A 16,318-nucleotide genomic window follows, 5' to 3' on the forward strand; every position below is an offset into this window, starting at 1 on the left:
GCAATCAACAGAAGCAGCAGGAGCGAGATGGGTGGATACGGAGCAACCTCCATTCTAAAACCCGGTGCACACCAGCGTGTAAAACACAGAGACACTGAGGTGTGCAGCGAGTCGCCTGTTCGAGGAGATCCGAGTGGTTTTAGCATCAGCGGTTTTGACTCTGCAAGAAAACAGCAGAAGAGGCAGGGGGAAGACTCACCTTTCAAGTTACATCCTTTTATATGGCAACTTTTTTTTTATCATGTACATGTTAATCCTTTCAATTAAAGAAATTTAGTGGAAGGAAAATAACAATAGCTATTTTTGCACCATGGACCCCCTTTTTTTTTTGAGACAGTCTCGCTTTGTTGCCCAGTCGGAAGTGCAGTGGCGTCATCACAGCTCACTGCAACCTCCAGCTCCTGGGCTCAAGCGATCCTCCTGCCTCAGCCTCCCAGAGTGCTAGGATTACAGGTGTGCGCCACCAGGCCCAGCCCATATTTTTTTATTTTTTAACCTCTCCCTTCTAGCACTTTCTGGGCCCCTGTTGAGTCTTCACCTGTAGAAGACCTCCAGTCCTTAGAACCCGAGTCCAAGTTTCGCAGACCAGCGAAAGCCCTGTCAGGGCTGCCGACAGCCTGCACAGATCCGCGTGCCGAAAGGCAGAATCTCACCCCAGGAGAGGCGCACAGACGGGGCTCCAGCCCCAGGTTCCCAAGCACCTGGGCAGGCACCCTCGCCTCTCTGTGCGAGTGTCTGTCTCGGCAAGCAGATCCCCCCTTGTGACCTGCACCCTAGCTAGGACAAGCTCAAGGAGGAAATTGTGCAGGTGACAAAACCATAACCCTCCTGGCAGCCGTTAAGCAGAGGCAGCAATGAATGGTATCCAAAGGCACAGACGCTGACAGACCTTTTATTAGTGAGGTATTTAACTGAATTTATTAAAAAAAAAATTCCAAAACAGAGTGACAATGGGGATCTAATTCTTTGGATTTACGGTAGAAGTATGTTCCCAAAAGGCCATTAAAAACTGGCTTTTTATAAGGAGCATCATCATGGCTAAGTCCCTGTTTGTGCCAGGCTCCTGCGCCTCCATGCACCATCTGAGCCTGCACTTTCTCTGGGAGGCTGATGACAAGGCTCTGCCTCGGTCGGGGATATTGCTAAGCGCAAGGTTTGATGAGCTGCCCTGCAAAATTCAAACAGCTAAATTTACTATGGCTTATAGTCAAGGTAAACTGTAATAACAAAAGGCCACATTTTTTTTCCCATCAGATCTGCAAAAGGTCAAAGTTTATAGCACAAGAGTAGATAGAGGAAGAGGTGTATGTCTGAGAAAAGAGCCCACGGCTCCTTCAAGCAGGGAATTCTCGCCGTGTGCACCGGTGCCTCACGGCGGGTGGTTTTCCAGACCTGTGTCAGAGGGGAGCCGGCAGCTCTGCTCAGAGGCCCGATCCACCTCCTCATCATCAGCATTTCAGGATCACTGCAGTTTGTTTACACTGAGTCTGCACTGTTGAGTTACCCATCATCCCCTTGGGGAGCAGCCCTGGGCAAATGGCGATACCGAGGCTGTGACTAGAGCCCAGGCCAGCGCTGGGACGTCACACACTACCAACGTACAGGGTGGGTCATACGTGTATATCGACCAAGCTCCCAGACTCAGAACCACACCTTGGCTTCCCCCGACTGTCCCATTAGTTCATGGCACAGATTCACTTTAAAGCAGCTGCTAGAGCGAGATGTGGAACCTTCGTTACAAACACCTCCTGAGGGATTGCGCCACCATAAGACCAGTTCCCCCATTAATACACCGTTCATGCTTAAAAAGAAATACAGAAACCCCACGCCATCACAGAAGTTGCACACGAAAGTCAGCAAGACTCTCACCCACACGTGCCTGTCATTTACCAGTCAGAACCGACCATCGAGGCGCTTTTCTAACTGGGGTGGCAGAAGCAGAAGCGACGTGACCCCAGAGGATGGAGCCCCTCCCCACGGAGAGCACTCACGCTCCCACAAACGCTGATTCCAGCAGAGCTGGAACGTCTCAGCGTCCTAGGATTTCGCTGATATGAAAGGAACCAAGTGTAAGATGAAGTCACTCGTTTGCCACTTAAGGCTTCTGGGGATGCGCCCACCAGTCAGCCCACAGCCTCACAGGCGTTTTCCTGGCACTGGCTCTGTGCTGCTCAGCCAGGACCGCCGGCGACGGCCTGCGCGGCTCTCTGGTAAAGTTAAACCAACGCGGGAGGGGAGGGGGCGGCAGACGGCGCCTTCTATCCAGCCGGATCCGGCCGGTCCCCCCTCACTGGTCCTCCGGGGCCTCCCGGAGCCCTTCGCTGTGGCGAGTCCGCCCGCTGATCTCCAGCAGGGCCCGGGCCTCGGGGTCCACGTCCAGGATGCTCTTGTTGCTCTTGGCCTGGGGAAAAGGGAAAAGGGGGTGTGTCAATGCCAAGCAGGGAGAGATGAGGGGCTCCCCAATAACCAAGAACAAGCACTGGCTTCCTGCTAGTTTCCCAGCTGCCTGGAGGGACTCAGAATCCTTCTGCTGCCACACAGAGGTCGGGCACAGTTCCCTGAGGCCCCCCACTCTGCGATTCCACCGTCGGGAGGGTACAAGATGTCACGAGAGGTACAAAGGGCCCACAAAGTCAAGATCAATCACAGAGCCAGGGAACTAGGAGGAACCCCAGACCCCCTCGTCTTGCGGACAGGCAGAACCGCTGGGTTCACACCTTGGCAGGTCCCCCTCCCCGGGCTGCTCTAGTAAACCATCCACGAACCCAGGCAGGACTTCCAGCTGTGCAGCTCCCATGGCCAACGACAGCTGCCAGAAACACATCTGGAATAAGCAATCCCCATATGGAGGAGTACAGCCGAGAAAACAGAGAAACTCCCCACACACCAAGGCCCCTGCTCGGATGCAGAGGACGCCTCCACTCACCAGCTCCGACTCCGAGGGGTCTCCCACCGCCCACACCTCCATCTTGTCAAACCGGAAGTGCTCCTTGGCAGACAGCTGCGGGCTGTTGTACGTGGTGCACGTGGGCTTGGCTTTGCTGTGTCCTTTCCCAAAATCGACGTCCACCCAAAGCCCAAAGTAATCATGCTGCCCCCCCATGCCCTGCAGAGGAAGTCACGCAGAGAACTGTGTCAGCTCCTGGCCCTAAAACACTGAATGCCGCGAGCCCGCGTCTCCCGTGAGCACCTGCCGGGATGGGGCGGATGCGTGGGGACCGCCACCTTCTTGTTTTCTGAGATGTACGTGCTGCTGCGGTTCCAGCATCACTTCCTAGTGACTCCAGACACCCGTCCCCCGCTCTTTCCCACCAGGCTGTGCTGGCTGGAAGCAGGTGTGGCAGCAGGAAATACAAAAAATAGACATGGCCCCCAGAGCCCAGCCCACTAAGGGAGAAACTGACACTGGCAAACCCAGTGGGGGCCTCACTCCCCCACCCACCTCCGGGCAGGGATCCCCGTCCGGACACAGGCCAGGAACTGAGCTCCGAGCACGTAAGGGACTTACTCAAGGGCCACACGGGAGGCACGCTCACCCCAGCTGGAGCCCTGTTACCTGCCGGCTACACCCCACAGTCCAGTGACCCCAGCCCGGGGGCCGCCCCCACCCAGCATCCCCAGGTGTTAGGAGGACGGGCCTGGCCCTGATGCCATCTCAAGCCATGCAGGCCACACAACCATCACCTGAGAGCCAAGAAAATGGGCCAAATGTGCCATCCGCACACAAACCACGGAACAGCCCCAGCAGAGACCACGTCCTTCCCTAAGGGAAACCCTGTCCTAGTTGCCACTGGGACAGCCCTGGGACCAGAGGTAGAATGAACTGGGTATGGCACAGGTGACAAGCTGAATGCCATGCAGTTTTCCCTTGACTTTTGGGGGAACACGTCATGCTGAACATCAGGATCAACCCCTGCGTGGGGTCAACGTCATGGAGGTGGGACAGGCTCGTCCCCGATTCCTACCAGTCCGTTCGGGATCGTCTGCTGTCCGTGGTTCAGGTACATGTAGTGGTCATTGTAGCCTGTGTGCGTGTACACGGCCATGCGGGGGGTGATGGAGAACAAGAAGCATTTGTTGTCCCCTGAAAGTGAGCAGAGAGCAGAACAAACAGGGTCACTGTGTCTGAGCTGGGCCCAAAAGAGCAGAAGCCGCTACCAAGCTTCGGCTCAGAAAGCAAAGCAGCCGGGACCTCCTCACCTGCCCCCAGGTGCCCTGACTCGCCACACACCCGGACGTCGGAGTCTCAGGGACCCGGGCAGCTGCCTGGGGAGCCAGGTGGATGAGCTAGGGGTACAGGGATTAGAAGGACAGCCAACAGGGGATGGGACAGCTGTTCTGGGGACGTCTTTTAGCTGTGGCCGGGGAGCAGAGGTCAGAACTCTGCCCGCTGTCTGCCAGAGGCGGCTCAGCCTGGCAGAGCAACGACGCCAGAGAGAGCAGGTTCCCGTAGCTTATGAGCAAGGGGCAGGTGGCCACTCCGCAGATGCTGATGGCTCACGCAGGCAGGGGACACTGGTGTGGGGCTGTCCCCAACCTGGGAGTATGTGCCATCCACAAGAGAGAAAACCTGCAGACGCAGGGCTGCACGACTGGGAAGTGGACAGTGAAAGGTGACCGTCTGCCCATGGCACAGGGGTGGGCCCACATGCCAGTAAAAGAAAGGCACGAGTCAGAACTCTGGGAATGACGGGGTCCTGACTTCAGACCCCCGTCATTCCCTAAGCGCCTTCAGTGCTAGGGAGAGGGGTGGAGGCTCACTGGCCTCCGGAGCTGCCCACGGCATTCTGAGAACCTGCTGCCGCCTGGACACAGGGCAAAGACCCAGTGAGTCACTGTCATCTGCAAAAAAAAAAGCCAAGCCAACAGCAAGGGCTCCTTATCTAATTCTCACATTAATAACACTCTACCATGCAGCAAACACCGCCTGGCACCCAGCTGCTAGCAAGCTCCGCGCTCACATGGTGCAGCTCCGTGTCATTCCAGGGGACTGAGGCCCAGAGAATTGAGCACCTGGCCCAGGGCCAGAGCCTGGACTCAAAATCCTGTCTGTTAAACCCAGTGCTTGGGGCCTTTCAACTGCAACCCACAAAACACAAGCAGCAATGGAGTGATCCTACGGTTATTAAGCCACATAAAGTCTCAGGCATCAGAGGTTACCATTTCCAGGACAAATGGACAGAACACTCTGAACTTGACCCAAAGCCCACGGATTTGTACCCCCTATGGTGCAAGGCTGCCCTCTGCTGCAATTTCATCCTCATTTCAGAACAGAATGAATTCAAATTGGAAAACTTTGAGTCATTGTATTTTTCCATATTCCTCGGGAAGATGAAGTCTGCTTGTTAATAAAACATTAAGAGCTGGCAGAGTCGATCTGAAGTTAATACTAAAGGACCTGGAGGCAGCAGCAGCTTTGCCTGTGATGAGGGTTTTTTCATACCCTAAAGCGCGGCTTCCGACCGCACCGTGAGGCGGAGCAGCCCGCAATTTCCCCAAAGGCCGGAGGTCGGAGCGGCGGGGGAAGATGCCCCGTCCCTGTGACGTGGCGGCAGAGAAAGGTGGGTGTGCAGAAAAGAGGAGACGAAGCAACTGCTGTTTCTAGAAAGGCCCTCTGCAGGGCCAGCCCTTGGCTGGCATCTGGCAACTTTGATTTGGGGAGGGGTCTTGCCATTCCCATAACTAGAATAAAGATCTGGAACCTAGAAATAAGTCAAATCCTAGAAACAGCATCTAGGAGACAGAGGTACCCACCCCTCCACTCAGGGATTCCTCCTACCCACTGCAGCCAAATGGCCAGCCGGCCTCTGCCGAAAGCGCCCAGTAACGGCCACGCTACCTGGACACAGCTCCCGGCCTGCAGAAGTTCCTCCTGGTGGAGGGAAGATGCCAGTCCCAGAGGCACGTGGTCAGACGGAACGGACGGGGAGACACACCCACAGCAAACCCCGGGGAAGGCGGCCTACCTTGGAGTGCAGACAGCAGCCCGCGCTGGGCAATGCACCTTTGTAAACATTTTTAAAGGACCGTTTTTAACAGAGTGCTCTTTGAGGGGAGGAGGATTTACTTAGAGCCTCTCATCCAGTGCGTTCAAGGTCACACAAAGAGCTTTGAATTTCCAACAAAACCACAAGACCAGGAAACTACCTGGCAGAAAAGAAAGGCAAAGGCCCCCACTCACACAGTGGTGGGGGGGACACCGGGAAGTGGCAGCATCCCCTGGTCCCTCTGAGGCACCCGCACCCCAACTTCTCCACACCCTGTAGTAACGCCGGGCCTGTTTCCCTGCCTGAAAACAGGCGGCAAGGCCTGTCCTGGGCACTGCACCCCGTTGCCAGGAGCGAAACGGAGACCCGCGACGTGGCGACCACCGTAAAGCAGCATCTCGTCTGACTGTCTCCCCCACTGTGTCTAGAGAGACACGTGGAGACGGAAGAGACCCTCTCTGCCCCCTCCGCCCTCTGCCAGCGCTCAGGTGTCCACGGCAGCAGCCGTCTCGCCCGAGCGCCTGGCCGGTGCCGTGCCGCACTGCGGAGTCCGGTTGCCAAGTCTTACCTTGAAACTGAGGCTTGACCTCCCAGGAGCAGGAGGCAAACCCGCCGAACACGTGGCCGTCGTGGTCCTCCAGGACAGCCACGCAGGGCCCCCGGTGGGTGATGTGCCCACAGAGCTGGGAGAAGCTCTGCCCGTGGAGCTCGGACGAGAAGAGGAGGCGCCAGCGGTGCTGCCGCTCCCGGGGCAGGTGGGAGTTGACGTAGGTGACCGACAGGACATCCAGGATGCTCTCAAACTTCCTGCCCTGGTCCACTTGACACTCGGGGACCAGGGTGCTCAGATTGAGGGATGAGCACGAGACGAGAAAGCCTTTGTGGATGACCACGCTCAGAAACACGGCCACGTGGGGCGCCCTGAACACCCAGTCCTCGATCGCGGCTTGGTCACACTCGCAGTCCTGCCACTGGGGGCCCAGGAGCCCCTCGCCATCTAGGGGAGGGGGACGCTCAATGTTAGTGGGGCCGTCACGTCACCTTATTGCTACTGTCTAAACCCTCGCTGACCCACGTGGAGAGGCTTAGAGGGGCCGGGCAACTTACTGGGACCCCGGTAGTTTCTGTGGGCAGAGCGGGTTCACTAGCTACAAATCATGCTTAATTGTTTCCAAGTAGCATCTGTCGTCCTATCTGCCGTGTCCTACCTACTAAGACTGGAGGTGACAGAGTGATACTATGGGAGCACATACCTGGCACTCACACAGCCTGGCTTCAAACCCTGGCTCACTACCTGCGTGACCTTGGCAAGCTCTTCTCGGACTCAGTTTCCTCATGTGTAAAATGGAGGTAATGCTAGAGCCCACCTCGTTTGGTTGTTACAAGGAGGAGAGGGGCTTTTATGTTTTAAGCTCTTACTGACACGTGCAAAGGCTCAGTTTAGAGCTACTGTAATTGCCAACCTACAGAGATTCTGCATCTAAGCTGAAATAATGATGTCTTCTCTAACTCAGTTTCATTTTATTAACCAGAAATGTAAAAACCTGAATAATCTTCTACTTCCCAACTTCCATGATGTTTCAAAATTCCTATCATTCTAATTAAAATATTTTTCCAATAGTTTCATTTCTCATTTCCTGTCTATTACTTGAAATCTTAAGGACAATTTTAATCATTCAACTTAAATTTTGCTACTAAAATTATGACTTTAAAATATTCTATGATTCTTTTAAAACATACTGACTCTAGACTGATGAATGGTTCACCCACAAGGCAAACTACTGATACTTATATTTATTACATTTTTATTATTTCCAAGTTTCAAATACCTCACTTGATTTTTCAATATAACCTATTTTCAAACTGCATTTAAAAATCTGGCTTTATAGCAAAAGAGCAACACATTTATAAAGTCTACTTTGCAAAGAGATTTACCACAAAGTTTTTTTAAAATCCCAATTTAAATACATACTGTTTCTCACCCAACAGCAGAATACACATTCTTCTCAAGCACACATTGAGCATTATCCAGAATAGACCAAATTAGAGGCCATAAAAGATGCCTCAGTAAATTTTAAAGACTTGAAATCATACAAAAGTATATTCTTCAACCACAATAAAATGAAATTAAAAATCATTAACACAAGGCAATTTGAGGAATTCACAAGTATGTAGAAACTAAATAACACACTTCTACATAGCCAATAGGCCAAAGAAAAAATCGTAAGAGACATTAGAAAATACTGAGATGAAGAAAAACAAAAACATAACATACCAAAACTTATGGGATGCAGCTAAAGCAGTGCTCAGAGGAAAATTTATAGCTGTAAATGCCAATATTGAAAAAGAAGAAAGATCTCAAAACAATAACCTAACATTCCACCTTAAGAAACTATTAATAGGAAAAGATGACCAAACTAAATCTAAAGCAAGCAGAAGGAGATAAAAGACCAGGGCAAAAATAAATGAAATTGCCTCTCAGCCATTCACTCCCGTCTGTCCTTAATCAAAGAAGGGTCTAGAAAAACAACCGGGGGGCTGGGAGGGGCTGGGAATCAATGAAACTAAAAGTTCATTCTTTGAAAAGATCAGCAACAAATTGTGGAAACTTTAGCTAGACAGACAGAGAGAAAAAATAGAGACGACTCAAACTACTCAAACCGGAAACTGAAGTGGGGACATCGCCACTGCTTTTGCGGAAATAAAGAGGATCACGAGGAAATACTATGAACAACTGTATGCCAACAAATCAGATAACCTAGGACGAGGTTGGGGGGTTCACACTTCCTGATTTCAAAACTTAACTGCAAGGCTACAGTTATGGGAACAGCAGGTACCAGTCTACAACGCGAGGTCTGAATCGCTGAGCACTTGCCTTGAAGCGTCATCTCTGACAGCAGCTGAGCAGCCAGCACCTGCACCCGCGGGGCGGGACCTGGGGCCTTCTCAGTCCAGCCCTTCAGCTCCCCTCTGTGCTTTAGCACGTGCACCACAGAGCCGACCAGGTCCTCTGTAAACTTTAAGATCACAATTTTACCATTAGAAACAGTCCCGCTGTAACCTGAGCTCTACGTCGTATCACAATGTGGAGAAGGGCAATTTTATCTCTCTAATGCCAGCTGTAATGGGCCACAACTCGGGGAAAAATTATGCAACTTATGTAGTTTGTTGTTTTCTAATGATACACTTGGCTGGCCTACAAGTTTGCCAAAGCCTTTGTCCAGGTGTTCTGACCTTGACCAGACAGTTACGCGGTCTAGGGTTCCCCAAGGGTGGACATCTCCACGATGCCTCCATCAGCCACGTAGCTGGCCTAGGTCCCCACCTACGGACACCAAGACTGCTTAGGAGGTGGCAAAGGACCTCGAAGCGGCTCTACCTTTTGGACTTCGCTGGCTCTCACGGGCCCGTCTGTGGCAGAAATCATTTTCAGAATCACCAGACTCTTTTCCTCAGAGTTTCCTTTCAACAGGTGGGACATAGACACCGTGAACTGCTCCTGGGACACACGCTCGCTGGGCCCCTTTGCCTTCCCTGTCAGGTCGACCCTCCGCATGCCATCGTACAGTCTGGTGACCATCTCCAGGGGAAGCGCTTCCCCAACGTGTTTCTGCCAGGGACAAAAGGGAGAGAAGGCTGCAAGTTAAATTAGTTAGTGTCACAAAAAGACACATAGGGGGCCAAGACCAACCACTGCTACCCCCCGATGCTTCCATCAGCCCCTGAACCCTCCTACATCCCAAGTGTACCATCACCCCCCCACCCCACCCCACCTAAGGGCCTCGTACCACCTAAGCCCCTAGGAATGGCTGTTCCCACCATGCCTCCCAACTTTCCCCTCTCCCCAAATTGGCCATGTCATCCTGCCTCTGGCCACCACCTGGCTCCTCACTCAGCTTAGAACATCGTCATCATTCTAGACTCCAACAGCTGGCACCTGCATGTCTGAATTTATTAACACACGTAACATATGTCTGTGTGTAGCTCACTCGGCCTTCATACGAGGGATTTCCAAATGTATTAGCCAGCTTTCACTTCTTATCCGAGTTCTTTGTGCTCAACATGCATTTTTCATTAATTTGCATTTACATTTTAAGTTTAATCCTAATGCCTGGACAATAACATTCTGTAAGTATTTGTTCTTCTTGGCTGCAGCATCAAACCTGATTTGATCCAGGAATTACAAGTAAATGGTGCGAGAGCAAATCACAAGCACATCAACAGCTTCCTGCAGAGTAGGATCCGAAAGATGGAGTCTCCCATAACAACCGACTAGGTACCACAGCGTTAGTCACTCCATCAATATTCTACAGTGCTTCTAAGGCAGGTTTCTACGCTCACTGCTCAAAAAGAATATTCCTTTTTCTGCCGGTGTTTGCAAAGTTCTATTGGAAAAACCATCTCTCGTTCCTTCCCAAAGAAAACATTTTTCTGATCACCAAGGTCTTCTGATCCACTCTTACCCACGTTTATCTCGATAAACACTCGGGAACATGAACCACCCACTCTGCAGTCGAGTCTGTAACTGGCCTGTCTGGTTGTTTGCTCCAACTTAGTGGTGTGTGCCCCAGGCCCACAGGTGTGCTTTGGGTCCCGGGGAGACACGTGCATGTCAAACCACACAGCAGCAACCTGGACGACCTCCTGGGCCAGTTCCTCCTCTGTAACGTGAGTGTGCGGGGCAGACCCCAATGCCCCGTGTCAGCTCCCATCCTGTATGTTCCAGAAGAGGAGGCTGGCGGAACGCCTTCCCAGACTCCCAGGAAGATGAGCTGAGGGTATCTCTTTGCTAGTCTTGCCTTAGTATGAGCACTCAAACTTGCAGTTAAGAGCCCCACAGAATGGGGCAAAAAGATGGGGAAATGGGCAATTTTAACCCTTTGTAAGGTGAACCTTGAATCTGAAACTTCATTATTTTCTTAGGAGTATCATAAAATTTCTAGGGCATCAAAATCTCATCAATTCTAGAGGCAAAGGTGCACTTGAAATGGTATGGGTATTGAACCTACGAATCCACGAAGGCGACCTATGATTCGGTCTCTGGGACGGCCGTCAAGGGATACCTGGTTTGAGAGACAGAAAGCAAGCTGTCCCCTTTGGTGTCAATCTCAAGTTAGAAACATCCCCAAAACATTGTGTAAATCATTCATTATTTACTCTGACTGCCTTTCTTTAGTACAGATAAGAGTATAGATTTCAAAAAGGGGGAGGAACGTGTTTCGGTATTGTGCATGGCTGATGTCTGCTACAATGGCAGAGCAGAATAGTTGCAACAGAGACTACATAGCCACACAGCTGAAAATACGCACTGTCTGGGCCCTTTACAGAAAACAAACTGTTTATTGTTCCATCCAACTGTCTTACAAAATAGGGAGCCAATTTTGGCCAAGGGCCATAGTTTACAGCCCCCTGGTGCCCGACTAAACTACTGGTTGCTACTCTTGCCTTCAGTGCCTGCAGAGAGAAGGACTTGGGTGAGGTCTGTGAGCCGTTTTCATCTGATGACAGAGTGGCAAACAATCTGTCCACCTCAGCCTGTTCCTCGGGAAGAAACCTCGAGCAAAAATTCTGCCCCAAGCGGCTTTTGCTGTTCCCCATCTCTCCTGATATCCAGCAGAATTCTCTGCAGAAGGAAAAGACACAGTGTTAAAGGGAAAAATCAAAATGTAATAATCACAGAAAATAAATGTTGATAATTAGATGATCAAGTTAATAAATACCGATTTAGCTGCAAAATGAGGCCAACACACATTAGAGCTCCATGATATTGTTTCGGTGTGTCAGAAATTAACAGTTGGCACAAATAAAGTGGGGAAGCCCCCCCCCACCCCCCCGCTGACTCCCGTTGACTACCGAAGTGTGCCCATGGTGGTCAAACAACAGTCTGGATTTCTTTACCTGAAAACAGTTCCCAAACTAACGTGATTAAAAGGTGGAACAAAAAATCTGTATTTTAATCAATTTAAGTAATCATTTCTTTAAAACCTGTGTTGAAAAATATATCTAAGGCTGAACGATCACATGTATTTGAATCAGATCACCACCCTAAAGAGACTGCCTACAAAGTACACATGCTGGTCGACAAGTTTTTCCTTCGTGATCCTGGCTCTGCCTTCTACTAGCTGTGCAGTCTTGGGCAAGCTACTGGAACTCTCCGTGCCTTGATTTCCCCACTCGTAAAATGAGGATAATCACAGTAAGATTGTTGTGACAATGAAACAAGTTAGTCAAAGCAAAGGGCTGAGAACGGCCTGCCCTGACCTGGCCTTGCCTGTGAGATCCCAGCCAGCGAGCCTCACCTGTCTGAGGTGCTGAAGGTACATTAACAGTGATTGGCACCCAGTGGCAAGTGACCCATGGCCTGGTTCACTGTCACTAACCTCAGTACAGAAAGAGGTCAGGTGCCAACAGATTGGGGGACTCAAACATTAAAGCACAGTTGGAGATGAAAAAACATCTCTGAAGAGGCAAAGTGCTGTGACTATTAAATTCCTGTGCTTAGACTTTTTCTGAAAACCCTGTGTTGGTGAGATTGCTGCAGACAACCACGCTCTCCCCACAGGCAACTTGACAAACTCAGTCAGTGTGACAGTTCCTGCTGCTCTGTAGCCAGCGAGCGCTCACGTTTTCTGCGGTGAGTTCTCCGGGGCACTGATGCTGCCACAGGGGCACGTGATCGATCGGTGGCACATAGTAACTGCAGAGTCAGTAAAGTTAGGAACCTCTTTCTCCCTGTGCTGCACTCTCTCCTACTCCCATCCCAAATCAGTGAGTATTTAAACATCAAATTATGATGCCTCGTCTCCTAATTGAGCCCTACCCAGTGATGATGTTTCTTGGGGCTGAGGCATAGATAGTTTGGTCCACTTGGTGGCCTCTTAGAAGAATTGTCGAAGAGGAGGGGTCTGCTTGGGTGCTGCTGCTCAGGCTGTACTCAGACTCCCAAAATCCTGGGAAAGCTTCATTCCTACTCAAAACCGAGAAATTGCTCTAGCAGGGGGATACAGCCTGGGGCTGAACGGCTGCCAGCTTCTCAGAAGCTTCCACATACTCCTTGACAGAGGCATCAGAGTATCCAGGGGTCCTGCCCCTAAGAGGTCACGAGTCCCACCTCTTCCTCTAAGACACTGGCCTCCCTGACATCATTCATCCAATAAATAACCCGTCTCCTGGGCCAGGCCCATCGGAGAAAGCAGCACACACAGAAGTCTGCAAGAGGCCTCGCCCTGCAGGGGCTTCTGGTCTGACAGGGGAGAAAGAGACAAGGGTGCAGGGATCGCTGCGGATCGGGGGCTGTGCAGACACCAGGAGTCAAGAGTGGAACGTGTCCCAAAGGACACATTCTGGCTGGCTCTTCAGGGACCCACAGGTGGTTCATGTAGGAAGTGGGAACAGCACACACGGGCACAGTGAGAACATTGGGTCAGTGAGGCGAGGTTTGGCAAGGGTGGGAAACAGGGCACGTGGGGAAGTGGGGAAGAGGCTGCAGAGGAAGGGGGCCCTGGCCTGCCCCCCAGCCCACCCCCAACCTCCTCCTGCTCCATTGGAAACAGCCTCCTCCACTGTTGTCTGCAAACAGCAACACAGTGCAGCCCGAGAGGCTGAAAACAGCTATGAGAAAGGGACAGGGCTGGGCAAGCCACCAACGGGCAGGAGCTCAGAAAGGTACGGAAGTGGAGCAGACAGGCCGCACGGGGGTGTGCACAGGGCAGTGGCAGGACGCCAGGGTCAGCCCGGAAGCAGAGCAACGCCAGCAACGCTGGCTTTTCAAGTAGGAGGGAGGAGGGCATGCAGGAGCCCCCAGTAGGAGCCACAGGGCTGGAGTCAATGAGCGATGGGAGGATGGGCAGCTCCTAAGAACACAGCCCTGTCCCCTGTGTCACCATTCTTAGCGCCACTGGTGAAGGGACATGACTCAGAACAGCCCCAAGGACAACCTGTCTCCTTTTAAAAAGCTCCCTGCAAGGTAACATTAAGAAATGGCCATGGTACAAAGTGTTCCAAAATCGATCTATCCCAGTCTCAATCTCTTTAATGAGGCCAGAAATCTCTTTAATCAATTTTGAGGAGGAAATGAAGGCCTTTAATAAGGCAGAAAAGGAAGGACGGGAGAGCCCGAGTGCAGCCACCGTGACCAACCCTGGACCCCAACCACCCTGAACGCGAAGGCCAGCGAGTCACCACCTAGGGCCACCTGAGGATGCATGAATTACGAAACCAGGTAGCCTACAAGCCGTCTGTGCTTACCTTCCTGTGACAGCAGTTTATGATTAACTTTTATGGTCTGACCTCAAGACAATGCTGGTCACATACGGGGTTTTAGAACATTTAAAAACGTTACCATTGCCGGTCTCTCCTGCTCGGGAGACGACCCCTACCTACCATCCGTGGAGTAGGATCTGCTGTCTGTCTTAATAAAACTCTCCTGGCTTGTTCTTGAATTCTTTCTGGGAAGCCAAGAACCCTCTAGGCAAGTTCAGGGGACCCTCCTCCCTTCACTGGGACTCCCCTGCATCGCTTATTTCTCTCCAAATGCAAGTTCCTGAACTTTCAGTCCCCGACAAGTTTTCTCTGTCATGGAACTTTCGTGAGTAACACCTTGGTAGGTGGGAGGGTCTTTCCTGACCAGTTGTACGTGACACAACCCTATACCGGCCCCAAGACTTCTGTAGGTTTACCTGTACCAAGTTTTCTTAGAGGACGAACCTCAGTGTTATTTTAAGAGAGCACACTGAGACTGCTTGTACTAGTGGATCTCAACTGGGGGTAGCTCTGTCCCCCGGGAGCCATCTGGCAATGACTGCAGGTATCTTTGGTTGTCACAGCTGGGGAGGGGAGCACTGCTGGCGTCTAGCAGGTAGAGGCCAGAGATGCTGCTAAGCAACCTCCAGCGCACAGGACAGCCCCACAACGAGGAACTGCCCAGCCCCAGAAGTCAGTGGGGCTGAAGGGGAGAAACCCTGGTTTCCCAGGATGCGGGGCGGAGGGCAGAACAGGACGGTCCCCCCTGAAGTACTCTGACATCCACAACGCTGGCCCCTCAGCACAGGGGCCCCAGGCTCTGTAGTTATGACATGAGCAAAAAACGGGACGATCTAAGTTCCTACTGGCGTCCTAGGAGGCTGAGTCCACTCCCTCTCACAGCCTCTCTGGCTGGCTCCTGTCACTCTGGGCTCTTTCCACCCCAGCCTGCCAACGCCCAACCCTCTTACCTCCAAGGGACCACCATCCTTAGAGCCCTGAAGGAGACCCTCAGTCTCCCCCTTCTCAGGAGATTCCAACGGCCTCATTTCAACAGGCTTCAAGACCCGTTTACGTCCCAGAGCCCAGCGGCCCTTCTGCAAAGGGGCAGCCTGAGCCTGGGCAAGGAGTCCCTCGGGCAGCAGGTGACCTGCCCTGCTCGGGCCGCAGGCCGGCTTGGCCCTGGCTAATGCGCAGGGGAGCTGGCGCGGGAACCGGACTCCGCTCGACTGCCCCGGAACAAGCCCAGTTGTGGTCCGAACACAGAAAGGAAGACACACACTTCGGTATATACCGACTGGCCGCCTCCGCAGACGCGGTCCTTCCCGCGTCTACACGCGCTCCCTTCGTGACAGCTGGCCTCGACCCTGGGGAAGGCACCCCCCCACCCTCCTAGCCTCACCACGGGGACAGCGGGGCGCAGGGCGAGTCTGTGCCCCTCTGACCTCGCCAGGAGACCTTCCCTGGCTCCCGCCGCCGACCCCTCCCCACCCCCACCTGGCCCCACCCCGGGCGGGGAGGGCAGGGCTCGGGCCCACCCCGACACTGTCCGCTCCCAGCCCCACCCAGCCGGGCCTGCCGCCCGGCTCGCGCCCCTCTCGGCTCACGGCCGCCCTCCGCCCCGGCGCTGACCCCAGACCCGCCTTCCGATCCGGTGGCCTCCGGCAGCCCAGGAGTTTCCCTCAGGAGCTCCCCTGCTCTGCCCCGTCGCCAGGCAACACCGCTGATAGGCGAGTATCTGCCCCAATCGCGGAAGCGGAAGCCAAGGGGCAGAGCCCAAGACAAAGAATCAGCCAATGGTGATGCACCTCCCAGGGAATGGGCGGGTCTGGGTTAGGGTAGGGGGCGGGGCGGAGGCGGGGGCGGGGCGGAGGCAGGGGCAGGGGCGGGGCCGGGTAAGGGCGGGGCGGGGCGGGTCCGGGAAAGGCCGGCGGGCGCGGTGGTTTGCGGGCCGGATTCCCGGGCGGGCAGGGAGGGGCTGGAGATGCGGCAGTCTGGGCTAGCGGGGGGGCTGGTGCTGGGGGGCTGGGGCTGGAGCAGGGGTGCGGGGGCAGCAGGGAGATGGGGGAGCCCTGGGGTTGGGGCCGCCC

At 53.2% G+C, this 16,318-nt stretch overlaps 1 protein-coding gene across 3 annotated transcripts; it reads right to left on the reverse strand.

Moving 5' to 3' along the window:
- Nucleotides 1-422: 422 nt before the first annotated feature.
- Nucleotides 423-15,997, reverse strand: MEAK7 (MTOR associated protein, eak-7 homolog). 3 transcript variants are annotated; one of them, XM_045533705.1, is made up of 9 exons: nucleotides 15,200-15,696; nucleotides 12,808-12,954; nucleotides 11,433-11,610; nucleotides 9,367-9,597; nucleotides 8,863-9,004; nucleotides 6,556-6,984; nucleotides 3,966-4,084; nucleotides 2,927-3,106; nucleotides 423-2,401 (listed from the first exon to the last, which is right to left on the reverse strand). In XM_045533705.1, the coding sequence occupies exons 1-9, from the start codon at nucleotides 15,214-15,216 to the stop codon at nucleotides 2,288-2,290; spliced, it is 1,557 nt and encodes a 518-aa protein (XP_045389661.1). In that variant the 5' UTR covers nucleotides 15,217-15,696; the 3' UTR covers nucleotides 423-2,287. The 3 variants fall into 3 exon arrangements, with proteins under 3 accessions (XP_045389661.1, XP_045389664.1, XP_045389663.1); XM_045533708.1 differs by lacking the exons at nucleotides 12,808-12,954; nucleotides 15,200-15,696 and adding an exon at nucleotides 15,872-15,997; XM_045533707.1 differs by lacking the exon at nucleotides 12,808-12,954.
- Nucleotides 15,998-16,318: the final 321 nt, after the last annotated feature.

Source organism: Lemur catta, chromosome 20, assembly GCF_020740605.2.
Source record: "Lemur catta isolate mLemCat1 chromosome 20, mLemCat1.pri, whole genome shotgun sequence".
Taxonomy (NCBI): Eukaryota; Metazoa; Chordata; class Mammalia; order Primates; family Lemuridae; genus Lemur; species Lemur catta.

What these genes read in the sequence shown, in the direction of transcription:
- MEAK7 (XM_045533705.1), bottom strand. An exon ending in TCTCTCTGCAGGCACTGAAG is followed by an intron (nt 9,598 to 11,432) that starts GCAAGAGTAGCA and finishes TGTCCCTGGCAG; the next exon opens with AAACACGTTGGGGAAGCGCT. An exon ending in ACCCCTCGGAGTCGGAGCTG is followed by an intron (nt 2,402 to 2,926) that starts GTGAGTGGAGGC and finishes CCTTTTCCCCAG; the next exon opens with GCCAAGAGCAACAAGAGCAT.